Source organism: Podarcis filfolensis (assembly GCF_964270895.1).
Source record: "Podarcis filfolensis genome assembly, chromosome: 12".
NCBI lineage: Eukaryota > Metazoa > Chordata > Lepidosauria > Squamata > Lacertidae > Podarcis > Podarcis filfolensis.
The window spans coordinates 34,278,173-34,294,825 of record NC_139614.1 but is presented as its reverse complement, the minus strand read 5'-3'; the positions used below and the strand labels follow the sequence as shown (position 1 = coordinate 34,294,825).

Below are 16,653 nucleotides of genomic sequence, written 5' to 3'. Positions count from 1 at the left end.
TTATAGCTTCAGTGTCTGAGGTTTTCAGGCCTCTTGATTTATGCTTTAAATTGCAGCATTTAGCACTTCGCACTTTAATTTAGACAGATCACCTATTTTCTTAAATGCTTAAGTAATGTACCAAGCTGCAGTTATTGATTCTCTTTGCATTTATTACAAAGGAGGCTGTATTTGCTCCTTCCTCTTGGGAATGCCCCTCCTGAACTGCAGGCTTGCTAGTGACAGCTTAGGCCCCTGATACATAACCAAAGACCTTGCCTAATATCCCTGCAACTGCTCAGGGAATTTTTATTAAGTAAAGGCATCATTAAAGTGGACAGAATGATGAAGTTTAATGAGCATCTTTCTCCCTTATTGTTAGTTTTGCTGTAGCAGCCAGAGCGTTCTCATTTGTTACCCTCAGTGGGGCAGGGTAGAGACTGCACGGTGTTTCTTCAGATACCTTTTTTTGTTTCGTTTATAGATTTGCATATTATATACACTTGTGTGCTGTTGCAGAGAGTGTATTTATAACCAGACTCTATAGCAAAGAAAAACCCAGAAAATCTTATTATGGAGGGTTTTGGGTTGTTGTTGTTTTTTTAAAAAAAAGTATTTTCAGACTGACATTAAATCCTCTAGAAAACTATTTGCCCTTTTCCTTAATGAGGAATCTGCACACAGTGTAGCGGTTCTGGCTGTGCCGTTGTTTAGAGAGGCTGTGCCATTTATCAGTTACGATTATAGCACCAACAACTTTTTAGTTACCACACAGCATAATTACAGACGTCTGAAGGACATGAAATCTTGGTTTTATGCTATGATCTCATTATTGCTCTGCGGAGATTTGCATGGAGCATCCCATTTAAACTGACCGTTGTGGGGAGAGTAATTTGCAGGCTAGTTTTTTAACTTGGCCTTATATAATCAACAGCTAATGTGTGAACATGAAGCGTTAACAGGAAGGACAAATGGAAACATGTTAGGATTCAGTGTATTTTATTTTATTTTTACATTTTAAATACATAATATTCAGAGTTTCTTTGCACAGTGTAGATTCGGATACTTGCACACATACATATCTGTGTAAATCAGAGGATAGAATCATTAGGGATGCCTCAATCTCTGCTTGTTCTCTTGGCCTTTGCACACACACTCAAGGGTCAGGCAGTCCAACCTAGATAGTTGTGTCCCCTGCACTATAAGTGGCTGGCTACTCAGATTTATTTCTGTGATTCTTATCTTACCATCCTGTTATTGCAAATACTTAATGAATAATTTTTATTGTTGCCTCCACGTTATCATGGTTACATCTGTGTGTCTTTCTTTGTCAGCATACACTGAAAAGAGCCTGGAATGCAATTCTAAGTTGCTTTGAGACATTTTATGTAGCAAGTGGTAAATAAATGCAAATAATCATAATAATTACTAGTTTACTTTATGATGGCACTTGTTGGGAAGAACGGATGGTTGGAGTTCATCTGTTTCTTTGAAGCACTAAGACTGCAGTCCTAACCCCACTTACCTGGGCATAAGCCTTATTGAACCCCCAACTCGGACAGCTGCTCCAGAAGGATTAGCATGGTTGATGGTATTGAAAGCTGCTGAGAAGTTGAGGAGAATTGACAGGGAACTGTTTCCCCTGTCTCTCTCCCATCATACAGGGTGATCAAAGCAGTTTTTGTGCCAAAATCAGGCCTAAACCCTAACTGAAATGGATCTAGAAAACCAGTTTCCTCCAAGACCACCTACATCTTGGTCCATGACCAACTGATCGAGAACCTTGGCCCAACATCTGGAGGGCCACAGGTTTCCCAGCCCTTGTCTGCACTGATTGGCAACAACTCTCAAACTTAGGTCTCTGCCAGACCTACTTGGAGATGCTAAGAATTGAGCATGGAATTTTTTTGAACATAGTTCATGTGCTCCGCAACTGAGTTACAGCCCTTCCCCAATGCCCTTCCAGAATGCGACTGTTTGGCTTTTGAAAGAAGAAAGAGTAATTCATTCTGAAGGCTGAGTGTCAGGCTTGGTTGAGAATATATTTGCATACAACAGGTGCCGGGTTTTTCTTGAGCTAGTCCCATCACTTCCGCCAGAGCAGTCCCCTTTCAAAACAAGAAAGTTTGGGGATCTCTTTTCTTTCTTGACACACAGAGTATCTTCCAAAAGGTTCTTTGTCAACAGAGAAAGTTTACATTTGTATCCTGTTTTGTCTCGAAGGCTTTTAATTTTGCTTTAAGTAGGAATTACTCATAAATTATCCATTAATTGCTCTCTGGTGTTCAGTGTAAATCCTCTCAGCCTTAGAGTCTATTTAGCTTTCCTGTGAGTGCCAGCAATCTTAATTGTAGGATACTTCGTCAACATTTAATCAGGGGTCTGTATTAATGTGGCATTGATGTGTTGGTAGCTCTCTTGCAACAATCCATCATGTGTGAGCAGGCAGAGAAGACTCTGACACCATTGCTCTGTGTCACTTTATCAAGCCCTCGAGTATTCTGGTTACGCAGCCAGTTCACTCTCTGTTACATCGACATTCCATCTTGCCAATTCAACCCAATTTTTGTCAATGTCTCCAAGGTTAAGAATTAAGAAGCCTGGATCTTCTTCCTGCAAAACTGTTGTGTAAAAACGCTTATGCTTTGGCTTGGAAGTAGTAGAAATGTCATAGCATGTAGAAATAGTTTTTTTTTTTAAAAAAAAAGAAGATATAATTAGATAGAATATATATATATATATATACTCTCTCTCTCTCTCTCTCTCTCTCTCTATATATATATATATATATGCATACACACACACACACACACTCAAATTTTAACAACAAAAACAAATAGAACATGAACTGAATACAAACAAACTGCTGGCATATGGTTACACAATAGGATGGCGTTTTAGAACAGGAGTAGCCAGCCTGGTCCCCTCCAGATGATGGACTCCAACTGCTATTAGCCCCAGCCAACATGGTTGATGGTCAAGCATGGTGGGAACTCGAGTCTACCGCTTTGGCTACCGTGGTCTTAGAAGGTGGGGGGGGGGTTCAGAGCACAGAACTGACCTTGAAATCTCATTTCCAAGTTCAAGCAAGCAGGAGTAAATCCTTCCAAAGCATTATTTATGTTTCCAGCAATTTGTCGTCACATTCCTCGTGGTTGATGAACATTATGAACATCCAGCACATGTCCACAGAATTGGTCATTCTGACCACCCACCCATCCTGCACAAGTTATTCTGTTTTAATTTCTCTGCCAGTGTCAACTGTGACACCTTTCCCATCAGCCTTCCATTGTGAAGGACTGCAAGAAACCTGGGAGGAACCACTGCCCAAATGATGATGCCCAGTGGGGTAGTGATTCTTGGGGGCAGCTGAGGCCTAGATATTTGATCAGACTAGTTGGATCCTTGTTTAATGGATAAACAAGCCTTGTTATTTTTGGGATGTATTTTTCATTTATTATTATTATTATTATTATTATTATTATTATTATTATTATTATTATTGCAAGACAACAGCATACATATGGAACAATGATGTGTGACGAATAGGCTCATTGCCAGTGAGCCATCTCCAACACAATCACAAATGGAGGATGAGGTGGTTGTCAGGACCGATGATTTTTAATAAAATGATGCTCTTGTTTTCTAAGCCTCCTTGAGTCCCATCAGAGGAAAAAGCTGGATATAACTAAATTAACGATGATGATGACAGTAATAATTGTTTTATATGCTGGACTTGAGTTCAGGGAAGGTACTAAACATGTTCTTTGTGTTCCTTGTTTCTCCATAGCCTTTATGGCAGACACATGCAGGCGAACCCCGAACCGCCCAAGAAGAACAATGACAAGTCCAAGAAGATCAGCCGGAAGCCTTTAGCTGCCAAGAACAAATAAGCCACCTGTATTCACCATTCCTCTAATTCTTTTTTTTTTTTTTTTGCATGTCCAATTCTTTTATATACTTTTTTGCTAGCAGAAATGGATGTTTTATAAAATAAAAACAAGGAATACCTTTTTATATCCACAGCTACTCACAAAGTGTAAACTGCATTGGCTAAGTAATCCATTATAATTACTAATGTCTGCTTAAATCATATAGCCGTTTGATCCAATGTAAACCACTTTATTGACTCTCAGAACATGTATGAAATGCACTTTTCGCTTAACTAATTCACACAGCTGGCTACACTTTATTGCAGCACCAAACCGTGTCTCAATCATATTTTATGTAATACTCCAAATAAAATCATTTTTGTACCATATGTTGCTTTCTTCTCCCCTTTCCTGGATTTTGTGGCATGTTTCATTTGTATTAGAGGAAGTAGGTTCAGTTATATGTGGTACATCTTCTTAATTGCATTTTTAAAAAATAATGTTCGAGTGGGCAAACACAGGCTGCATGTACACAGATATTAAAAAAAAACATTCTGAAAATGCTCTGAAAAAACCTGTTTCCACCCCCTTCGTTCAGCCCGGACACTGAGGTTCAGCGCTGAGGGCCTTCTGGCAGTTCCCTTGATGCAAGAAGCCAAGTTACAGGGAACCAGGCAGAGGGCCTTCTTGGTAGTGGCACCTGCCCTGTGGAATGCCCTCCCACCAGATGTCAAAGAGAACAATTACTACCAGACTTTTAGAAGACACCTGAAGGCAGTTATCACTGAGGAGGGCTACCAGCTTTTAATGTTTGACGGACTACTGTATTTTAATATTTTGTTGGAAGCCACCCAGAGTGGCTGGGGAAACCCAGACAGATGGGCGGGGTATAAATAATAAACTATTACTACTACTACTACTACTACTACTACTACTACTACAACAATGGAAAATGTCAAGAGTTCCGATTTTAGCTCTACAGCACCATCTGGTGTCAATGTTATAACGCATTTATAATGTTACCTACTGTGGACTCTGCTACATTAGTAAAAATATAAGGAGATCCATTAAGCTGCTTTATCTTGAGTCAGTCCATTGGTCCATCTAGACCAGTAAAGTCCTCTCTGACTGGCAAAGGCTCTCAATTATCTTGTGCAGAGCGCTTTTCCAGCATTGCCACACAACAGATCATTTAAAATGGTGACGTCTGTGCAACTTTCTGCATAAAAAGGAAGCCTCATCTACCACCAAACTACTGATGTCACTGCTACATTAACTGTTGCCAGTTGAGCTCAGCTAGTTTGGTGTCTTCAAGTTCTCTTGGACTGCCATGACAGTTTACAGCCCGGATGCACAGTCAATGAATAAAATGAAACCATTATCAATTTCCTAAATTCATATTAACATCATCAACAGCAACATTCAATAACAAACCATGCGAATCTTTTGCCCACCCCATTGATGACGTGGAAGTGGCCTTCCTAATTCTGGGTGCACCAAGAAGAACCGACACAAACTCAGTCACACGTACAACTGGATCTGTAGGTCTCGGAACCGCTCATCCAATGCCCCCAGTTCCCAAAATGGAAGGAAATGACCTGCACCACCAGCAAAAAAGGGGCTAAGAATTGTATCCAACCAAATTCTACTCGGACCCACTGAATGAATCAAAGTCCTGACCATTGATTTCAGTAGGTCTACTCTGAGTGTATCAAGCATTGGCAACAACCCCAAGCTTCATCTTTTTAGCCCTACTAGGGAACCTCATTTAAAACATGGCACTTTCTGCGTAAGACGTGATAAATTTTAATCAGCTTTTCTCCTTTCTTATTGGTGTGTCACAATGCTTTCCTTAAACACCCCCCCCCCTTTCCCTGTAAATTTGGGTGGGAAATGGGGAAGCGTTATCGCTGAGGAGGGCTACCAGCTGCTAGATGTTTTTTTAAAAAAGAAACTTTTCCCATTTGAAGAAAAAACTTTCTGCCAATCTTTAATTGTCTTTTAATGTAGCAAACAAGAGAGGAACCTAAATAGAATTTAATCTCCTCTGTAAAAAAAGAAACTTGGATTGAAGGATTGTTCTAAATTAGTGTGTGGATTTTACCGAAGGAAATATTTTTATCTACATAAAGCCTGCTCCACATCCAGACCTTGAAATCATAGTTGGGAGGTGATTAAGCAGCTGACATCTATATCTGAAATAATGTCTCCCGACCACTTTTTTAAAATAAAAAAATAAAATATGGTGGCACTACATAAAAACGACAAGTAAAGTTTCCATCTGGTAGGAGTCTAACAGCTAAACAAAAAATGTGCAGTCATAAATTGTGCTCTAGTGCCAAAACCTGTGTTTTCTCCCTCTTAAATTCAAGATCTTTGCAACCTGTTGCAAACCTTTTCAGATCTTTTGGCATGAGGGGGGGCGGTATCAGCCCAGACTACATTTTGGTTTTGCATTAAATATGTGACAGAAGCTGTGACAACTTCTTGGGCTCATTTAAAACAAGCTTCTGTGATTCTGAGTCCAAAACACCAGACCTGGACCTTTAACAAAGGCTGCATACGCCCTGTACCTTTAAAACACATTCGACATCCCACTGTCAGGGTGATAGGGAGTCCCAACAACTTCTGGGGCTAATGTCACACAAAAGGGATGCATTAGCAGCCTTGTGGAAACATGAAGAGCTGCAGAAGTACAACAATTTTTTAGTGGGGAGGAAAAAAAGCCTAAGGTATGGGAGGGAAGCTCCAAACAACCAATGACTGGAAACCAACTGGGAGTGGGGATGGAATGGACTATTGGAGAGGAGGGCATGGGCAACTGGCTGGCACAATGAACAGGAGCACTCCATGCTGCAAGGGTGTTTCCCCCCAAAATAATAATTTCTATCTCAGCTTTCCTCCAAGGAGCTCAAGGTGTCCTACAGAGTTTTTCTTCCCTCCCCAATTTTACCCTCTAAAGCAGGCACCCCCAAACTCAGCCCTCCAGCTGTTTTGGGACTACAACTCCCAGCATCCCTGATCGCTGGTCCTGTTAGCTAGGGATGATGGGAGCTGTAGTCCCAAAACAGCTGGAGGGCCGAGTTTGGGGGTGCCTGCTCTAAAGAACCCTGCAAGGTAGGCTAGGCTGAGACACAGTGACTGGCCAAGGGTCACCCCAGCGAGCTTCATGGCTCAGCAGGGATTTGAACTCATGTCTCCCAGGTTCCTAAGGCAGCACTCCAACCCCTATGGACTTAGCCACACTTAGCTTTTGCCCGACTCTTTCCGGGCAGAGCTCCAGGCTTCAACACTCGTGTCGGAGCAGAGAAAGGTAAGCGTGAATAAAGCCCTACATGACACTCACAGTCAAGATCTTGCAGGTCCCATTTGTAAACACCCAGTCACCAGTCATTAAACGCATTTTTGAAACAAGTTTTCCTCCTTTCAGGTCCATATAATTTTAAAACTGGGATTTCTCAAAAGTGTAAGCTGCTCATTAAATCGTTTCTGCATATCTTCTAACATTTCAGTGATAAAAATAGGGCCATGGGGATGCACCTGTGTCTTAGTGAACTGCAGTCGAGATACTCCATTTGGGCGCTTGCCAGTCATACACATTTTTTTAAGGGTGGGAAATTGAGGCAGGAAAACTGTTCTGCAAGCCACTTAAGCTACAAGTAGGGTGCCTCCATATGTCCATAACATATCATAAAGCGTGCTTGGTAGAAAGGGGAGAGGTTAAGAAACTAAGAAGCTGCTGGATGAAGCCAATCCATCGAGCCCCGCATCCTAAATAGCTCGGTTGGTTACAGCGTGGTGCTGATAATGGCAAGGATGCAGATTCGAGCATGAGATGGGACAGTTGCATATTCCTGCATAGCAGGGGATTGGGCTAGATCAGTGATGGCCAAACTTGGCCCTCCAGCTGTTTTGGGACTACAAATCCCATCATCCCTAGCTAACAGGACCAGTGGTCAGGGATGATGGGAACTGTAGTCCCAAAACAGCTGGAGGGCCAGGTTTGGCCATCACTGGGCTAGATGATCCACAAGGTCCCTTCTAACCCTACAGTTGGTTCTATGATTCTGTTCTCACGGTGGCCATGCTCCTCTCCCGCTGTTTCTGGCAACTGGTAGAGGTTATCTTCTCCTACATTCTCCCCAACGAACCTCCAGTGTTACTCTTTCGCCATCTAAAGTGTTGTGTTTCATTCATGTTCTGCTCATTTACGGAACTGCAGCTGCTTATTGTGTAGTGTGTGAACCCAAGGCTAATCTATTCTGAGTCCGGACACAAAAATCAAATCTTTTTTACTTGAAATTGGGACATTTACAACTGTCGGGCCAGGGCAGAAACTCAGTTGTCAGTGGGTCTATCTGTTATATCATTAGAATGGAATGGCAGGCTGGGGAGATATCCAAAATGCAATATTTATCCTTTATATGCCCTGGGTATGATATTGCTAGCTGGAACAGAAAGCAAAATAACTAAGGTGCAGCACTGGGGGGAAAAATTCATTCCATTGCTCGTAGCATACAAGAAAAAAAAACATTTCCAGAGTGTTACCTTAGAGCATAAATGTCTCCCAAAGACCTGACAAGCACGTCCTTGAAAATTCAGCAGGGATTTCTTTCTCTTTCCCCCCCTCTTTCCTATCCTTGCTCTTGCATCTGCTCCACCAATTAAGATTCCAAATAATTCAGAGGCAGCCATGCAACAATTGCTGAAGGAAGTGCTAAAAATACGATCAAGCCCTTAAAAGAACCAGAGCCGTGCTTTGGCAGTGAACGAAACACTGTGGAAATCAAAGGTTTGTAGTCAGTTTCTAAGTCACCTACAGAGAAGAAGCCAAGACCTGGCTCACAGGCTCAGACAGCTGCAAGGTGGCCATCAGGAATCCAGGCCGTGTGGAAACTGTTCTATGTCAGCCTTCGCCAAGCTGGTGCCTTCCTGATGTTTTGGACAACAACTCCCATCAGTCCCAGCCAACGTGGCCAATTCTCAGGAATGGTGGGAGTAGTTATCTAAAACATCTGGAGAGCACCATATTGGCTTCCCCTAGCCTAATCATCTTGTTACTGCTTGTTACTCCTCCTCGGATGAACACATTGTTCTCTCGCCTAGCTCCCTTGGATCTTGACCCAGGGTAGTATACCATATATGTCAGGGGCAGAGGAGCTTGCAGCCCTCCAAATGTTGCCGCACAACAACTCCCATCACTCCTGAGCATGGGCCAGGCAGGCTGAAGTTGATGGAAGTTGCAGTCCAACAACGACTGGAAAGCTACAAGTTCCCCATCCCTTCTAAGTGGTTTGAACATCAGGTGGCTATTTGTTTGTTTCAATCAGATCCCAAACTGTTCACAAATACATCTCCACAACTCATCAGCTTCAACATCAAGGTGCATTCACCTTGCAGGGGTGATTCACAGATCCTGCATGGAGCATGATGAAACTCAAGTGCCCTGCCTAACACAGGAAACTATTTAATGAGAGCCATCATTAAGTGATGAATGTTAATGTAGGTATCGAGTTAAGATGTTTTTGCTTTCTATTGCTGATGTCTTTGATGCTGAAGTTGTGTTGGGTTTTTTTTTGGATGGATTAAGTTATTCTAAGTAGTCTTAAACTGTTTTTAATATTGTGCAATAATTGTGTTTTAATGTTAATGTTGTGTTTTAGTTGCTGTAACACACCCTGGGACCTTAGGCTGAAAGGAAAGTAATAATTTGTAATAATCTTCATTGTCTATGACTTTTATTATAATTCATTGTTCTGTTTTCCTGATTTTATTATATACTCTATGCTCTTAAAATGTAAGTCACTTGGTTACTCTCTATGCAGCAAACAACATTATTTTTATTATTATTGCTGTGTTATTATTATTAGCTCATTTATAGTCTGTAGGCAACAATTCAAATGCCAGAAGACAAGATGGTTGAATTGCAAATGCAAAGAAGAGCAGAATACAGGAGTGCAACATCTCTACAACACTGCTTGCCCTTTATGAAGGCATTTAGGAATTCCTGCTCTTTTATTCAAATCTAGATTAATGTTTAGATATCCTATAGATGCAGCTACAGGGCTTAATTTCTAAAACGAAGAGAGGGTTGGACAGATCAGTCCGTTTCCTGTCTGTATCACCTTTGCATGTATTCAGAGGTGAATTTGTTCTATCCCATTCCTTTTTAATCCGCACCAAAATGTGTATATAAATATGTATTTTGGATGACTCTCAGAAAATGTGCCTTTCTAAACTTACTTCTCTCAAAATACACATTTATAAAGACACATCATCCTGAAATATACATTAGCAAACATGATTTCATCCGTTTCGGAGCCACAAACAGCATCATAGAATTCAGAGAAAGTGCAGAACCAAAGTACAACTGCCTTCCAATCTGCACATGCACCCAGAAGGTGCAGATTAGGGGTTCATCATAAGCTTATTCTTGAAGCATCCCTAGCTGAGGAGTAGGCCTGCTTGGATGCCTTGTACTACTGAACCAGACCCTTGGTCCATCCAGCTCTTGGCTGGCTGCTCAGGCTGGCTGCAGAAGCTTTCAGGAGGATCAGGTGAGGGGCCTTCCCCACCTACCTGAAACCTTTGCTTTAACTGGGGATGCTGGGATCATCTGCATGAAAAGCGGGTGTTGGGCCACTGAACGATATACCATATTTTTCGCTCTATAAGACGCACTTTTCCCCACCTAAATAGTAAGGGGAAATGCGTGTGCGTCTTATGGAGTGAATGCAGGCGGGAGGCTCTGCTCAGCACTCCCTTTAAAGAGCGCGTGGAGCGTGTGTGTGGAGCACTTGCAGGCTTTTCCCCGAGGAGGGAGAAGGGCAGCCCATCAGTGACAAGCTGCCCTTCTCCCTCCTCAGGGAAAAGCCTGCAAGTGCTCCACACTCCACACAGCTCGTAAAAGGGAGCGCTGAGCAGAACCTGGGATGCATACAGGCTCTGCTCAGTGCTCCCTTTAAATAATATTTTTTTCCTTGCATTCCCCCTCTAAAAACTAGGTGCGTTTTATGGAGCGAAAAATACGGTAACTCACCATGCCCTCCTAACTAAAATTGAATCCCTCAGAAATCCTGAGCCAAATAGCTTTCATTCCACTAATGCAGGCTGCCCTGCCCTGCCCTCCGATTTGGAACAGGAGTGCAGGCTGACTGGTGGTAGGAGGGGGAAGAGCACTTTGCACATGCTCAGGAATGCATCGCCCTCTTTCACCGTGCTTCGCATTCTCCATTGGCATTTAAGAAAAAAGTTTCTGGGCTGAGCCTTGCTCAAATTAAGCTCTGTGTGGCTGACAGCGCCATGCATCAACACCCCTCCTGGTGTGACAATTAATCAACCGAGCCTTTCAAGTGGATGGCAGGCGCACCATTCAAGAGTTATTTTGATATGCTGTCAGATATTGAAGGCCTGATGCTGAAGAACATCCAGCTACATCATTTGCGTGCATAATTATATTGACTATTATTTTTTTATTGGCTAATCCTAGAAGAAAACGTTGAACAACAACTAGTATTAAATATCATGCATGTCAATTTTATACATATATATATGGTCCTGTAAAACAAAGCACTTAAATGCTGTCAGGCAATGCTAAAAAAATTCTTTTGATGTCATTAGTCAACAAGGACTGCAGCATATGCATGTTATAAACTTATCTAGCAAGTTTAGGGTTTGTTGTGTTCAGTTGTGAAATGGTGAAGATCAGCAGTGGGGGAATATAGGAAATGTGTTTGTAGTATGATCCCATGGGGCCATTTGTGAATCCTGAAAAACATAAGAGCAGCCTGCAGGATCAGGCCAGTGGCCCATCCAATTTGGCATCCTGTTGGAAGCCAGAAAGCAGGACTCAAGTACAACCTCTCCAGTGGTTTTTGGCTACTGGTATTCAGAAGCATTATTGCCTCAGTGTACAATCTGTGCACCTCTGTACACAAATGGTTTAGTTGTACATTTGTACAGTTGTTCAAATGCAATAGTGTACCACCTAGCTACCTGTGTACACAAATAGCTGGGCTGTGCAAATCAACAAGTTAGGCTTTTTCATGCAAACACGTGTACAACAGAGAGCTTGTACCTGTGCACAGTGTAAGAAACTGAGTGATAATCCTGGCAAGACCCTGTGGTGGGTGGGTAGTTCCCCAAGTCTGGATGCTTGGTCAATTGCATTTTGGCTGGAGGCACACACCCCTCCTAAAGAAGCAAGTTCATAGTCCAGGTGTGCTGCTGGATGATAATGAAGATGCTATGCAGGCCCATTCCCCGCACAGGCTCCTCTTTCATTTTGTCCCTCCCGTTTCCCTCAAAATTTACCTGGCAGTGGTAGGGTTGCCATGTCTTGAAGAGCAAAAAAAAGAGGACAGACCAAGCTGGGGGGAAAGGCACACAGGCCCAAGCTGCCCTCACCTGAGCCTGAGCCACCACCCCAAAAAAACCCCTCAAACCTGAACATTTCCTTTAAAATGTAAAAATCCCCCCAGATGGGCATGTTGGCCTCCCAAAAGAGGACATGTCCAGGATTTCCCGGACATATGGCAACCCCAGGCAGTGGCAGCAACACAGGATGCCCTTTCCCTAGATTTGCTGGTGGCACCCCTAACACCTTATGTGGAACCTAATCTTCCACCAGCAGGTATATTTCAGCCATCTTAGGGTGGTTGTGACACAACTACTGTGGGTGTTCAAGCTGACATCTAGACACATCAAACAAAAGATTTCAGGAAAACGCGTTGTAAACGTCGTAATGGGAAAATCACACAGGTGAAAGACGGAACTCTACAGCGCTATCTGGTGTTATAACACATTTAAAACTATTTTTCTTTACTAATGTAGCCGAGTCCTTAATTATGCACTTTGCTCATAATTAGCTGAGGAGGAAGTTCATACTCCAAACTCCCAAACATGGCCTGTATAGCTCTTTCCCAGAGGAAAAGTTTCGTTTGCAACAGACGTGAGATTGAATATTCAATGTATAGAATCTCTGCCTGACAAGGCGGCGGCGGCATTAAATCAGTGGACATCTTGCAGTGAAGATTTTGCAAAGGTTAACTGTCAACCAGAACAGACACATTATCAAGAGTATGGTGGTTCAACCTTTACTGAACAGGAAGTGGAGCCTATAGCCAGAGCACCGCAAGGAACTATAGCTGCAGCTTTCAGGCATGGCCCCAACAGAGACCTCTGGGATCTTGAATCAAAAGGAGGGATAAGTGTATTCAAATACAGTGATACCTCAGGTTAAGAACTTAATTCGTTCTGGAGGTCCATTCTTAACCTGAAACTGTTTTTAACCTGAGGTACCACTTTAGCTAATGGGGCCTCCCGCTGCCGCCGCCACACGATTTCATCCTGAAGCAAAGTTCTTAACCTGAGGTATTATTTCTGGGTTAGCGGAGTCTGCAACCTGAAGCGTCTGTAACCTGAGGTACCACTGTAAATGCTTTGGTCCAATAAATCCATATTAATAATGAATAATAATAATAATAATAATAATAATAATAATAATAATAATAATGTGAAGAGCCATTTCTTTGCAAGTGACTCGAGGGTCACACTACTGAGTCCATCATCCTGGAGAGCATCAATAGCTCTCGGTGAGGGAGAGGCCTTTAAACTCTGTAGAAAAATACCTCAGCATTCCACAAGCAGGTTAATGTTAACTGTGCATAATAGGCTGGTGTTCATTCTTCTGCTAATCGGTGTCTCTCCCTTCCATTAACACTAACGGGATAATAGGTGCCATGCATCTTCATTAGGACACACCCACACCCTTGCAATCGCAGCAGGATTAGGGGAGACTATCGCCTCAGCAATTCTGAAGACAAAGCCACTTTCCGGACACCTAACTGTGGGTTTACGCTGAAACTTTGGCAATTGAGGCAACGAGCAAGGGTGAGCGATGGGGGTCGGGGAGCTGTGGCACTTGCTGGCTGACACCAGTCCGAGAAGAAGCATTACAACTTTCTTTTCTCAGCCCGTTCATCCATGGTAGGCAGTGGTGCTGTCAAGGCAGGGCTCTGGGACAGGATCCTGCTCAGAACGAGTAGGAAGGCCCTTCAAACACAAGGTTAAGGGGCCATAGAATTACTGGGCTGCTACACCTTAACGACTGAAACTTCCGGGGGCTGTGAGGACCGTATGTGCAGACAGATTGAAATAATTTAAACCATCCAAAGTCATCCAGGTTCTACAGTGACTTTGACTAGAAAATGCATACAAATCTAAGAAGCTGCTTGATAATGAGTCAAACCGTCGAGCCATTTAGTCCAGCAATGTCTGCACTGACTGGCAGCAGCTCTCTCCAGAGTTTCGGACAATACTCTCTCACAGGCCTACCTAGAGATGCTGAACTTGAGACCTTTTCCTGACAGACGAACTTTCACTTCAACCCCCATCTTCTCATCCAATGATATGCCAATTAGTGATGGGCAAGCCCTCACCAACCCGCCTCAGAGGCCATTTGCTTTTTGAAGCCCCTGGTCTTTGTGAGTGCGGATGCAAAAATCCTACACACATGAAAGCAGTCTATAATTAAAAGCTTTTAAGAAATGTTTCTTCCTACTATTGACTATTATTTTTGTGACTGACCAACAGCTCTTCCTCCCAGGTTCACAGCCTGTGTATAACAACTTTACAACTAGATGGGATCTGTCCTTTCTATATTCAACAGGGCTCCAGAATTTAAAGAACCAAAAAAGAAATATTTTACCTCATAAAAAGAGCTTATGCGAAATCTGAGAGGTTAATTATAGTATAACATTTCTATTTTAATTACCCTGTGAGAGATGGCCCATTTTCCACAGGAGACTTCATCCCATTTGAATTAATTGATCCAACACCATCTCTAAGGGTCTTTTCTGGGATATATTGTCTGACAGAAGACTTTCCCTCATTGTCCTCCGAGGTCATGCACATGCCAAAAGCTAAGTAGAAATTGGTTATCCACTTATCTTTCGTTGGGATAAGGTCACATGCTTTTTATTAAACTAAGAACTTGTTTGCAGGATCATTACACCCCAGCTTACATAAATAACAATGCAGCATTTATAATGGATGCGTGGATTGCATTCTACACCTAAAAGGTACAGGACCCCTAAACGGTTAAGTCCAGTCAAAGGCGACTATGGGGTTGTGGCGCTCATCTCGCTTTCAGGCCGAGGGAGCCGGCGTTTGTCCAGACAGCTTTCCAGGTCATGTGGCCAGCATGACTAAACTGCTACTGGCACACAGAGGACCATGATGAGTGCCAAAGCGCACAGAAACGCTGTTTGCCTTCCCGCCGCAGCGGTATCTATTTATCTACTTGCACTGGCATGCTTTCAAACTGCTAGGTTCGCAGGAGCTGGGACAGAGCAACGGGAGCTCACTCTGTTGCAGAGATTCGAACCGCCAACCTTCTGATCAGCAAGCCCAAGAGGCTCAGTGGTTTAGACCACAGCGCCACCCGCATCCCTACTATTCTGCACCTCCCCCCCCCATGCAAGGAGCCACTTAATATGCACCAAGAGGAATACTTTTAATCAATCAATGTTCTTTTATCTGTTTGCTGTGTTGTAAATTTTCTATCCTGTACACTTTTATAATTATAAGTTGTTCTGAGACTTTTTAAAGTGGTGCGTAAGTGTAGCCAAGGAGAGGAGGGGGCAGATCAAATAAAATAATAGAAATACTTTACTAACTGACCAGAGCTCAGTGGAGGGAGTAGCCAGCCAACCAGCCGAGTCTCTGCCTGGAGGCAGAGTCCGTAGGCAACATTCAGTCCAGTCCTGAGGTCAGGAGTATCTCAATTCACGTAGTCAGATGATCCAGGGGTCAAGAAAGCCAAGGGTTCAAGGTCATGAGAAGCAAGAAGCAGCAAGGACTGGCCAGGAACAACAAATGTTGTTTCCAGCAACTGACTGAAAGCCTGCTTAAGAAAGCTGGAGCCAGCTGGTTCTCATCAGGAGCAAGAAGGCTGATCAGCAGCAGGTGGAGTCACTTTGCCTCCTGCTCCTTCTGGCTGCTACTCAGCAGGTGAAGCCAACTCCAGGCCCAGGGCATACAATTCCCAGAATTCCATGGGAAGAAGGATTGGCTGTTAAGCACTGTGGGAATTGAAGCTCTGTGAAGAGAATAGGGGCCTCCTAACAATTCAGCAGCATTTGACAAACTACAGCTCCCAGAATTGTTTGAGGGAAGCCATGATGGTTTAAAGTGGTATCATAGTGCTTTAAATGTATGGTGTGAATGTGGCCTCATAGTGGTGTTTTCTTCTTCCGGGAAATGTAGAGGGTTAGGCTCTTCCCCTCTCTCTTTCCGAGGCTTCCCATCTCATTGAATTCCCAACCTCAGCATGCACACCGTATTTCTAATAAACCTAATAAAGCAGGACAAATGCTATGAAAATGTTATAAATCACGGCTCACTGGCCATCCTGTCAAAAGTAACATCTTTGACTTACAGCAGAAGGAAGGAACTGAATCAACTTTTCTCTCTTTCACCCCTGAAGCATGTTTTTTCTATTCTGGTGGTGTTTCTGATTTCTCATGTCTCAACTCACTGAGGCATCCATCTTGGGTAACAGTACAAACCGCACCTACAGGTTTGGACAAAAAGGCAAATACTCACCCTTGTCTCCCATTGGTGGCATTTTAGTCCCGTAACCTGGGGAAAATAGGGTGCCCCTCTTTCAGCTGTTACTAGGAACCTGACTAGGCTTTTCCCCCCAAGTGTTTTGCAGCAAAGGGTGGATTTCATGCACATTTTCAAAGTCATCAATTTTGCAAGGCGAGATTACTAAGGAATCAGATCCCTGGATCACTGA

The 16,653-nt window shown here is 43.0% G+C and overlaps 1 protein-coding gene across 1 annotated transcript in view; it reads left to right on the top strand.

The window, feature by feature from the left end:
• The window catches only part of RSU1 (Ras suppressor protein 1), a 61,176-nt gene extending 56,936 nt beyond the window's left edge, over positions 1–4,240 (top strand). Inside the window, exon 9 of the mRNA XM_083578895.1 lies at positions 3,770–4,240. Coding sequence (XP_083435021.1) covers positions 3,770–3,872 — 103 coding nt within the window. The 3' untranslated portion in view covers positions 3,873–4,240. The remainder of the gene's footprint in view (positions 1–3,769) is intronic.
• The last annotated feature ends 12,413 nt before the right edge of the window (positions 4,241–16,653 follow it).